This window comes from Hoplias malabaricus, chromosome X2 (genome assembly GCF_029633855.1).
Source record: "Hoplias malabaricus isolate fHopMal1 chromosome X2, fHopMal1.hap1, whole genome shotgun sequence".
Lineage (NCBI taxonomy): Eukaryota > Metazoa > Chordata > Actinopteri > Characiformes > Erythrinidae > Hoplias > Hoplias malabaricus.
Window position 1 is genome coordinate 29,178,196 of NC_089819.1, and position 12,241 is coordinate 29,190,436.

General features: G+C 43.5%; 1 protein-coding gene across 3 annotated transcripts in view; it reads right to left on the bottom strand.

Annotated features, from left to right (window-relative positions):
- The window catches only part of LOC136676788 (AT-rich interactive domain-containing protein 3A-like), a 94,209-nt gene that overhangs the window by 69,342 nt on the left and 12,626 nt on the right, over positions 1 to 12,241 (bottom strand). For 2 of the 3 annotated variants that reach the window (XR_010796319.1, XM_066654006.1), the window contains exon 3: positions 12,050 to 12,127. The exons of the other annotated variant lie outside the window; for it this stretch is intronic. Coding sequence is in view for 1 of the 2 variants with exons in the window: in XM_066654006.1 (XP_066510103.1) it covers positions 12,050 to 12,127 (78 nt within the window). In the remaining variant the exon portion in view is untranslated. The remainder of the gene's footprint in view (positions 1 to 12,049; positions 12,128 to 12,241) is intronic. 3 annotated transcript variants of the gene reach the window in all.

Genomic DNA, 12,241 nt, shown 5'->3' on the forward strand with positions numbered 1-12,241 from the left:
ATCCACACATTCACCCAGACACTCACACACTCACCCAGTCACTCATACACTCACCCAGTCACTCATACCCTCACCCAGTTACTCACACACTCACCCAGTAACTCACACACTCACCCAGTTACTCACATTCACCCAGTCACTCACACACTCACCCAGTCACTCACACACTCACCCAGTCACTCATGCCCTCACCCAGTTACTCACACACTCACCCAATCACTCACACATTCACCCAGTCACTCACACACTCACCCAGACACTCACACACTCACCCAGTCACTCACACATTCACCCAGTCACTCACACATTCACCCAGACACTCACACACTCACCCAGTCACTCATACACATTCACCCAGTCACTCATACACTCACCCAGTCACTCATACACTCACCCAGTCACTCACAAATTCACCCAGACACTCACTCACTCACCCAGTCACTCATACACTCACCCAGTCACTCATACCCTCACCCAGTTACTCACACACTCACCCAGTAACTCACACACTCACCCAGTTACTCACACATTCACCCAGTCACTCATACACTCACCCAGTTACTCACACATTCACCCAGTCACTCATACACTCACCCAGTCACTCACATACTCACCCAGTCACTCATACACTCACCCAGTCATCCACACATTAACCCAGACACTCACACACTCACCCAGTCACTCATACACTCACCCAGTCACTCATACCCTCACCCAGTTACTCACACACTCACCCAGTAACTCACACACTCACCCAGTTACTCACACATTCACCCAGTCACTCACACACTCACCCAGTCACTCACATACTCACCCAGTCACTCATACCCTCACCCAGTCACTCACACACTCACCCAGTCACTCACACATTCACCCAGTCACTCACACACTCACCCAGTCACTCACAGACACTCACCTAGTCACTCACACCTGTGGACAATTATACACACTTACCCAATCACTCACATTCTAAAACTGACAGACACTTGCCAACAAGTGTTTGGACTGTGAGAGCACACCAGAGCACCCAGAGGAACCCCACACAGACACAAGGAAAACACACCACACTCCTCACAGACAGGCCCTGGAGCTGTGCAGCAGTGACTATACCTGTTACACCAGCAGGCAGCCTCATAATTTCACTGTTTATCTTTCGTTATTTACAGACTTCACCACTCTACTTCTGCAGAATTCTGCCGTGCTGATATTGGAGGCATAATATTTGCAATTACAACTAATTATAATTTCAACAATCAATAATTAGCAATTACCTCTGCAGCCCTAGACCATATGAATTCATTATGTACCCCAATGCAGATCATGTTCTATGTAAGTGCTGGTTAAAAATTGGTGGCTGCAGAGATTTGAAGCACAAGAGGAATTCTCAGAAGGAGTCCTGCACATAATCTGAGTCAGCTGCGTAGTTGAGCAGAGAATCAGCTGAACTCTTGGCTCCCGCTGCAACGTTTCGTTCCCTCAACCTCTGCTTCCCTCTGCCGTGGAGCGTAAATCTCACTCCTTGCCGTCAGGCATCTGTAGTGGACCGCCTGCCCACTGCAGTGGTAACAGCAGCAGCCAGCTGGAGCCAGGCCAACCAAACGCTGCCAGATAAGTCAGCAGGCCACAAGTGTGAGCAAACACTGTGGGGAGAGGTCAAACAAAGTGTTGCGTGACGCAGACCTTGGCAAAAGCTGGGGATTAGGAAAGCGGGGAGGGGGGTGGTCTCGGTGTGGGCCGTCTCTGGAAGCCAGTTTTGACGGATGGCTGGTTCAGACTGGAGCAGCTGCAGCTGCTTTTAAAGGTGCTGTGCAAACAGGGCTAGCTGCTGAATAGAAAAGTCCAAGACAACAACATTAAACTCAGAACAAGGTCATAACTGATGTCGTTCTAATCAGTTTGATTGATACATTCGCACCTAATGGTCAAATAAGGGCTGGAGGTCCTACAACAGCCACGAACTCAGAGACTGCGGTGACACAATAACACACACTGTGTAGTGGGTACAATGCTAATTCATGGAGCCTGAGCTGGTGATAATCTACATCCCCTACATTAGTCTCATGACCCCAGTGTAAAACTAAAGAAGAACACACACATCGAGTTACTTTTTTACGCCAAACAGCTGTGTGATGTTACATTTAAAATGGACTGTTTGTTTATAGGAAAGATGTTGACGTGGTACAAACTCCTCACTACACTAGGTTTACATAAGAGGAGTAGAAACATGGGTGGGGCGGGGCAGAGCAGGGATTCGATCACATTATGTAAGAGAACAGGGCTTTGGCCGTGGTGATGTGTGGTGACACGGCACTGCAGACAACTCACAAACAACTGTAAACAAGGTTCAGAGCAGCTCTGTGCAATTATTAATCTCTAAAGATATGAATAAATCAAGCAGTTTCAACAGATTTTCTCTGAATGTTCTGAGCATCTGATCGTACACAAACCTTTAAAAAATAGCAGTGTTTTTATAGCTGGACAAACACAGGCGTTTATGTAAACACAGCTAAATAACCACATTAAACCTATGTGTACAAGCTGAATAAATGACACAGCACTTTCTGCAATCTGTCCGCATCACAGCGACTGCTAAATGGGGTACATTCTAACGTCATAAAGTGCTGTTTAAAGGGAAAATATACACCCCATTCTTGAAAAGAGAACAATTCTGGTTCTTAATTAAACATCTGTGACCTGCTTTGGTAAAAATACCACAAGGATCAAACCCTTGAGCAGTGTCCTCCCCCTGACCCCGACCCCGAGCGCACAGCAGTGAGGAGCGAGGAGCAGAAGCTCTGCTTTTTAGCCGTTTTCACTCTGTTCTCTTTCATTTGTCTTCTTGTTTTCAGAATCAGAACGGCTCGTTTATCCCATGTTTTCACACAGAAAACTAACTGGGTGGTCTTGTTTCACAATGTGGGGGTTGGGGTTGTCCCCTTTGACATTCTGTAAGGCAATATGCAGCAATATTACTGTGATTCTGGTACGCTGTCCATAATTGTGTGTGGAGCTAGTTTTAAGAAATGTTTTTGATTTTCTGGCCTCTATTCATCTGCTCCTCCACTGACACCACAACTACTCTATGAGGTTCATTCGTGTGTACTCCTGAGTGTCAGACTGAAACTCTGATCAAGAACTTTGTGGAATCAAATTCAGTCAGTATCAAACACAACTTGGAAATACATTTCCTCACAGATGTGCTTTCGAGTAACGAACATCGTAAATCTCGTAAAGCCTTGATATCTGAGGATAATCAGTGAACTCATATTTTTAACGGTAATTTACAACTCCGATGTGGAAATAGCAGGAGCGGAGGCTGGATTAGTCATTTGCTCATCTTCTCTCTTCCTGCCTTTTATTCTCGTGGGTAAACGCACAGTTAATCAGAGTGTCAGAATACAGCCTCGTGACATTTTTGTCAAAAGAAAAAATAGAGATCAGTTGTCCAGGTGTTCCTGCTCTAAAAGCTTGCTGTGTTGAGTGGTGAATTCCTGTCAGGCAATGCCTTTAAAAATAAATGTTCATCCTGTAGCTGCAGTTCAACGGCTGACTGAGAGTCTGAATTTGTTGGGCTCTAAAAGAAGGGAAGAACAGAGGAAGAAGACAGACTGATGTAGTAGTAAAGTGAACCTGTGATGATCTGTACCCGGGAAAACAAAACTATTTAGTAGCATCTTTAACAGCACTAGCGCTGAACAGTTCGGGGGGAAATATCTAACTGAGATTGTGATAAACACTGCAATTATTTTCAATTAAAAAAATTAAAGTCCAGGTAATGACCTTGAATTGTGGCTTAAGTTAGCTCGCTAAATTGAGGAATCCTCTTTTATTAAACAACTGCACACTCCACTCCAATCCACTGCAGCCTGTACCCATAACTAAACAGATGAAATAAACCTGCTTTTCATTTTAAATACAGAATATAGAGCTCCAGACTGAGTGCTGTGGTGGTTATTGTGATGTACACATCGCAGGGTCCAGCTGCCTGATTGTTCTCTCTCTCTCTCTGTGTCATAAAACCTATATTTGATGTAAAACCCTGTTTAAAACAGTGGCTAGAATTAAAATTAAAGTCAGCTCTTGCCATTTGAACACTGCATTGTTGAAATCTTTTCGATGTTGTGATGTAAGTTTGATTTTTCTTTCTGCCCCCGAGCGCATGTTCTTAATCACTTTTAAAAATAATTAATAAAGAACAAATAATAATATTTATGTATTTAAGAGTTAAACCACCCACTGAAACAGAGCCATTTTAATGCTGCTTTAAATCACAACAAACTGTGGCTGCCTTCTCTGAGGCCTTTATATCCCTGTGTCCAGTTTTGGATGAGTTAAAGTTCACTGTCTGGTGCTGTGGCATGTAAAATGTAAGCTCTGTGAGTGTGTGTGTGTGTGTGTGTGTGAAGGCTCCAGTTGAAGATGTGCATATACAGAGGAGTGTCTACCCTGACATATCAACAATCTGGCTCCTGTGTGAGGCAGCCTTTTATGGCTTTGACAGCAGGGCTCGAGATGGTTACCATGCCTCCATGAGTGGACCTATAACCGACCTCCACCAGCAATACAGCCCTCCTATCCTTATCTGGCCAATTAACAACCGTCCGATGCTCTTACCACTCTTCTCATGTTTATATCATTGCACGGGCACATTTCACACTCCCTGTTCTTTAGGCCACTCTCTGTGATCCTTATAAAACCTTTAAATCAATAGCCACAGGGATTATTCTGTACGGCGGTCGCTGGGAGTGGCTTGAACGGTGCGTGACGTCCTGTAGTCAGTGGCTATTTGGGAAAAAAAGTTTTTTGGCTTTTCCTGAAGTGTCGAGTCATTACTGTCTTTCTGCTTTCAAATTCGACAGGGATCCTGTCCCACCGTCACCGCAGTACAAGTCTCAACTCTTTTCCTACGCTTTCAGAATGAGGGTTGGAACATTGGTGTGAGGATGCGATTATGGCATTGATGCTGGGAGATGTTGATCAGTGAAACCACTACAACTCATCCCAAAAGTCTCTTTAGAGGAGGCAGGACAACTATGCCTCAGCGCTTCACGTGGGGGCTTTATTCCTCTGGGCCTAGGGTATGAAGAGCGTGCTGTGATGGCTTCAAAGTCATGAAATTCATCACGATAAACAACTCCTTTTCTACTTCAACACACAAATGTAGTAGCCACTAAATGTTTAGAAATCCAGTTCAGACTTTTTTCTGTGTACAAGTGTGAAACTGATATGAAATAACACCTGGCTGTTATCACTGTTGCCTAGAGCCGCAGTTAGAGACTTCTAATGGCACTGATCTCAGATCTGCAAATACTAAACATGTCCAAACAACTGCTGATGAAGCAGAGCATGGTCTAAAAAAAGGAACGGTTGTTCTTTCGCCTTCGTCACATAGGTATCATTCTAATCTGTGTTTGTTCTGACGTTCTGCTCTCCGCTCGTGACACGTGTGTTCTTGTGGGTTTGTGGCACTTCTAACAATGTTGAGTCTCAAAGAGAAAACACACCACAGCTATTGTTTTTTCATGTTTTTAAAAAACCACAAAATTCAGTGATAATCTTATTGACAAAACACTGTTCTTGGCCTGTGTTGGTTTGCATTATTCATGAGATGGAAATGACATTATGCATATGTAACACAGCAGTGCAGTCAGCTTTACTAAAGGCACTCTGCGGTTCTGTGGAGGTCATGGGTCTGGGTTTGACGTCTAGGCAATTTTTTTTTTAATATTTGAGTTGCATTTTTTTCAGTCACATTTTAAAATATCATTTCATTGGTTTTATTCTTCCCTAAAAATATTTATTAGTAGAGAAACATATAGCATAGTAATAATAATAAAATACATTCAATAAACGTAAAGGCTCCATTGCATTAACAAATAGATTTGTAATCATCCATTAAAAGATTTTGTAAAACTACTCCAAAAAAACTCACATTAAAAAGCACCCTAATAAAATGTCTCTGCTTTTCACCAAACGAATAAAAACATCCATCTTATTCAGCCGTTTCCAACAGAAAGGTAGGCCACAGATACACATCTAGTTTCTAAATACGTACAAAACCATTTTCTGCATTAATACCCCTGCCCCCCTCCACCTCCGCCATAGCTCCAGGACCTCTAACTTCGTTATGATAACCTAATATATATAATAGATGACCATAAATCAGGCCATAAATCAGCAGGAGCACGGCAGCGGGAGTTTAAATGACAGGAAATCGCTGGATTCCTCTCATCAATTCTCTCCTCCTGTTGCCGCTCACAAAGGTTGAAGGAGCCGAGCCGCGTGGAGCGGAGAATCTGCATATCATAACATAAACACGGGGAGGGGGAGGGGAGTGAGGCTCAGCCCACGAACGCATCCCTTGTGGCCACTTTCCGATGCTCTAAACAAATTGGAGGAACGCACAAAAAATTAGGAGGCCAAATAATTGAAGGAAGGAGGTCAGATATCCTGAGAGGAGGGGGTCGAAAAAAAGGAGGAGGAGATGGGAAAGGAGGAGCAAGGAAAGGGAGGGCAAGCTATTACATTTATGGCTCAGACTGCCACATCATCAGCTGGGGGGTTGCCACTTCCTTCCTGCCAGAGGACGAGTCTGTCCAGCATTGTGTAAGCCGACGGTGGATATATCACCACAAATTATACCTTCCACCAGCAGTTCCACTCGAGGCACACGGAGAAAGAACACAGTGATTGCCATCTAATCCGCCCTCGGCCCGCGCCCAGATGGAGGATCTTCTCCGTGTTGTTGGTTGAAACACTGCACTGTCGTGCATGCGTAAAGAATTTGGCTCAGAGTGATTATGAAGGGCGTTATATAAACAGGAACACGGCTTGTTTTGGTTTTGAGGAGTTATAGGACAATTAGGAAAGAACTGAGCTCTACTTGAAACAAATGAAAACTCAGTTCTTATCTCTTTTCATGTGTTTTTTTAAAGCATCTCTCATCTAAGCTCAGAAATTAGAATCTGAAATCACTTAAACACATGGTTTTTACTTTTCAAGGAAGATGCAGCACCCAGAAAACAGTAAGTGCCGGTCTGCAAAACAAAGCCGTGAAGTTCGTTAGTGAGAATAACTCAGTCTGTGTTTATCAGTGAATCGGTGGACACTGTTCTGTTGATCACCAGACTGCCCAGTCTTTGTTGTAGTGTTGATAATAAAACACCCCTCCACCATGACGACGCACTGTTGTGGGACCGCAACTAAGCCTACATAATGAAACCTGACTGAAGAAGCCCTTAAATAAGAGCTTTATGGCTCTGGCCCTAAATAATTGAAGAAGGGGAACGTGAGTCCAGGTTTTCTGAGTGGACAAAACATTTTCTCTTGGAGTTAACAAAAGAAGTGCGATGACAATACTAGAGCTGCCATGTAGATTGTGCTGTAACCTGCTTAATAAACTACTCAGCAATGTAACGTGCTCATAATATACTGTTTTAACAATATACGGTTTTTACCTTTCAATCGTGTTTGTTTTTTATTATCCAACATCTTCTCCTTGTTAAATACGTTAAAATTACCCCCTAACTTGATCAGCGGTGTAGCTGAGAGTGACGGACATGCTGGCCTCATGGAAAGCAGGCTCTCGTTCTCATCTTCCTGCCTCAGTAGATAAAGTCTTTCAACGTACATTACACATGCTTTTGTCATGAGGCGCTATAACAGATTTGCGCCCGCCACCGTGGCCATGTGTGTGCCATCCCTGACCTTCTTTTCCTTCTGACGCTTTGATCCTGCTAATGATCTCTGACCTAGTGAGGAATCTATGAGCTGTGGACGTTGTTTTATGGCGAACTGGAAGAGGGGGAGGGGGCTTTGAGTAGGTCAAAGGTCATCAGATTCTGCTTATGCTAAACAGAAACAAAGTGTCAGCAAGCCCATGTTAGATTTCACAGAGGCAAATGCTGATTAAAGAGGATCATGTTGCTCTGCTGTCTTAAAGGGACAGGAGCGCCATTTCTCAGAGTGTTCACGGTGGTGGGCTACGTCTGAAGAGTTAACCCTGCTCTAGTAAATGCACTTATTCAGGACTGAGGAAAGTCAAAAAGTTTCCAAAAATACTTCAAGGTGTTTCTTGAAATGGTCTCAACTCAAAGTGTGGACAGTAACATGAAGATACACTGATGTTACTGGGGAAAATTATATCAACGAAACCTTCTGAGTGTTTTGTGGTTACGCTGACAGTCGTTTGTTACTAATCTACAGGCAGGAGAAGAACTTAAGGACTATAAAAATAATGATAATATCTTTAATGTTTCCCAAGTTGTGTTTACTTTAGACCACGATGCCCACCATTAGCGTGGACAAGCGTTTAAATAATAGCAGTTTTTCAACTTTACTGCCCTCTTTTAATCAAGTCTCACTTCAGGCCACATAAAAATATATATTCCTGATGATGGCTAAAAGGACCTCAGCTCCTGCTCGTTCAGTGGGGTTCCTCCACAAACGACTTCCTCTCTCCTATCTGTTATAAAGTTTTATTGGTCAGGGATCACCCCCTAAAGAGGGGCCTGTCCTTACGATCCACTCAGTGCTGTCCGAGAACCCACGTCTTCTGCGTAAGTGCTGACTCGTTGCCAAATTATAAAGCCTCCATTGGATTTCTCTCATTTCTTTTCCTTTTCTGTTTTTTTTTGGGCAAAAGGGTCAATATTGATCTTTCATCCCCCTTGAGAGTAACCTTGAGTAATCCTTTTCCTGCTAAGTTCCTTTCTGCACAAATACGTTTGTCATGGGCACCGAAGGGAAGAGAAGGGGATGGAGGAAGGAAAAACAAATCCATTACCTTGTCAAATTTCTATTTAACGTCATTAGGCCTTATCCTAGGAGATGGGGATAATGTCCTCTGTTGATAGAACCGCCTGCTTTTCAGCAGCGTAGTCAATCATGATCAGACATGTTCGGCTCCCGACGTCTGAAATATTTATCTCTGAGGGTGGCTGAAAGTTTCACAGAGAGATGCTGCAGTTTTAGGCAGTTTAATACGGACAGGCTGCAAATGACAACGTATGATATGACTTGCAGTATGTTAAAGACGCATTACTGAATGAACCAACACTGCAGCATGTTAAAGACCGGACTGTCCTCATGTGACAAAAAGCATTTCCTTTTTTTTGACGGTTTGCAAAACAACCTTGATTCATCAAAACACCCATCAATAACTTCATCTGTAAATGTGGCTCAAGTGATCACAGCTCTGGGTCTTAATGAAATGACAAAGACAAAACCCCACAGCAGTGTTCTCCCCCTGTGTAAACAGCCCTGTTCAGAACGCCCGCTTTCAGCACCTGTTCCTTTAAATGATAATGAGCCGCTCTCTGTTCACCCCGACCCCGAGCGCACAGCAGTGAGGAGCGAGGAGCAGAAGTGCAATTCTATTCTAATAAATGTATTAGTTAGTGGGATTGTTTGCAAATTGCCAAGGCCAATGTCATGATCAACAATAGATGACAGTCTGTTTTTAATGTAAGGCCTTTTAACTTGTTGCCAGTTTAATTTGAGTTCTTATAGAACTGGGTTCTAACACATGGGCCACCCGGTCTCTTTCGTACGGTTCCGGGAAGACAGCTAAAAAAAGAAAACGTGAGGAAATACAACTGCCTTGTCTTAATTGGTCAAAGATCTACAACATTAGGAGATGTATCTAGTTTGTATTGATTTTCAGTGGACTTCAATCTAAATTTACTGATTGCTTCCCTGCCCTTGTTGCAGGCTGCTGGATACCAGCCGTGAGCTGGGTGTATTACTGATACAATGTCCACGGATATGGGTTTTAACTCAATTAAACCAAGTGAGTCCTCCTCCTTTTAAGACACAGACTCTTGTTAACAGTGAGCCAAGACAGTCCCAGAGGACACAAGCCTTGCAACTGGTTTAAAATAAGAGCTCAAAATCTCTGACACCTGAAGTCATAAACCCTCCTTTACTTCGATCCCAACTCAAATAATCCATCAGCTGGAAGATCAAATGAAAGATATGACATCATTGCCCTGAATAAAGAAGGGGAAGGTAAGAAATAAATAACACATACATAGAATATCAGTTTGAGAAAATGGGACTTTAAGCAGACAACAGGTAAACGATAAGCAGACGTCTCATTTCCCAACATGCTCTTCTTCTACTTTTGAGAAGAAATCTCGTTTATTTTCTTTCAAAAAACAAAAGCACTTGCTATAATTCACTTTGCATTGTCGCCGATGTAAACCATCATCTAAAAAACAAATATCCTTACTGCATTCGCTGAGGCACAGACAATAGACGTTTGTGTCTGTGGTAATGACAGCATCAAAAATAAATGACCGTGCCCGGCTCTGTTTATTTTCACAGACAGAATGTGAAACAATGCGCTCAGCGAGACTGCGGCCGTGTTCTGGAGAAATCAAACATTCCTGCCTCTCCGGACGTGCACTTGAGGAATTGTCCCCACAGGAAAACCCACAGAGGTGTAGATGTTTCTCTCTAGAAGCAGACATTAAAACACAGACTTCCTCACTTTTTGTTTTGTTTGTTTGTGTTTGCTGTGATCATGATTCTTTCGAGTAAGTGACTTGTCTTTGTCAGCTGTGATCAGCCAAACAACAAAACTAAGCAGCGTCCATCGTGCCAAGGGTAACATGCGCTTGTTTTTCGTTCCAAATGCTTCATCGCTCCCCTCAGACCTGATAAATCTTCTCTACAGCTGCTGGAGAGGAACGGGGTGCGGGGTGAAAATCTGTTAAACAAACAGCCTCTGGGGTTCGGCCGGCTGGTCGCTGTTTTCACTATTAATTGTGCTCCGTTTCTTTGCTGCCGAGGTACTGTCCCCCTCCCTTTTTTCCATTTCTTTCACTGACCTGCAAATCTTTTAGCACGGAGGCATTAGTCTGTCTGCGTTCTGAGAGAACGTCTATTAGACAGAGCGCTAACAGAGCGCTGTATTCACTTTTCAAAAGATTAAGAGAGAAATTTAAATGAACCCCTCACAGCCTGACACTGAGGGGGTGTTGTTCTGTTATTAATAAGGTGTATAAATGCCTAATATATTCATCTGCACATTAGATGATGTCCACTAGAGTGGCTCTGTTCTCTCACAGAATGCTGTATGAAGCAAAGAGGATCTGTGTCCAGTCACAATGTTATATCACTGTGTGCCGAGGGGCTGTATCTGTGAATATTTTAATGAATGTGATCCAACAAAAGTTTATTCATTCATTCATTCATTCATCTGCAGTAACTGCGTCATCGTGATCAGCGTCGTGGTGGGATCAAATCACTGAGCAATGACAGTAACAGGAACACACCCTGGTTAGGGCTCCATTCACTCACAAGGCACTCACCCAGTCACTCACACACTCACTCACTCTGTCACTCTCTCTCTCACACACACACACACACAGACCTGGGGACGATTCCACACACTCACTCAGGAAGCAGACCAATAATGAATCATGTAGCATCATTAATTCGACACCATGTGTTCAATATGCCTTTAGACATTCCACAATAAAAAATACATGGAAACTGAACCCAGAACCAGCCTTTTATCACCTGAAACTAAAGCGTACACGGTCAGAGTGAGGGATTAGAGTTAACAGAAAGGTTAGAGGACTGGGTTAAATCCTTTTACAGCAGAACATGCGGAACAATAGCCTTCTTCCAGTGTTTAATGTATTTGCATGCAAAAAAAAAAGCAGCCCTGTTTATCTGCGCTACCTGTTTATGCAGCCTCACCGCTCAGTAACATGATCAGCGGCACTGTCCAGAGATAAGCTGAGATAACCACAGATAAGCCATGGTTTTATTTGGATTTATGCTTAAATATTGGGAAGTGCTTGAAGTGCAGCAGGAGACACTGGAGCGCATCAGAAGGGTGTATCGTCTTTCACCATCTCATCAGAACAAGAGAGACACAGGATTTGGGCTATTGTTAGTCCTCTTGACTGTCATCGCTTCGGGTGGGGGGTGACACTGAGAGGTTTCTCTTTGTGAAGCAGAGGGGGGAGGGTTCGGGTCGAGGGAGTGTTAGTCAGAAATAAGTGACGGAAGAGGGTTGGGAAGGTGTACTACTGACCTTCTGAATCAGAGATGAGGAGCTGCCACCGTCACTTGAATTTCCCAGCTTCCTCTCCGGCCTGCTGTCTCTCCCTGACTGAACACATGTCAAGGGCACAGTCCGAATCACAAGCAGTAGTGGACACAGAGGCAACAATATTCACAGTCTGACAAGGTGTAGGTGAGAAAATACCTGACTTTACCAACATTC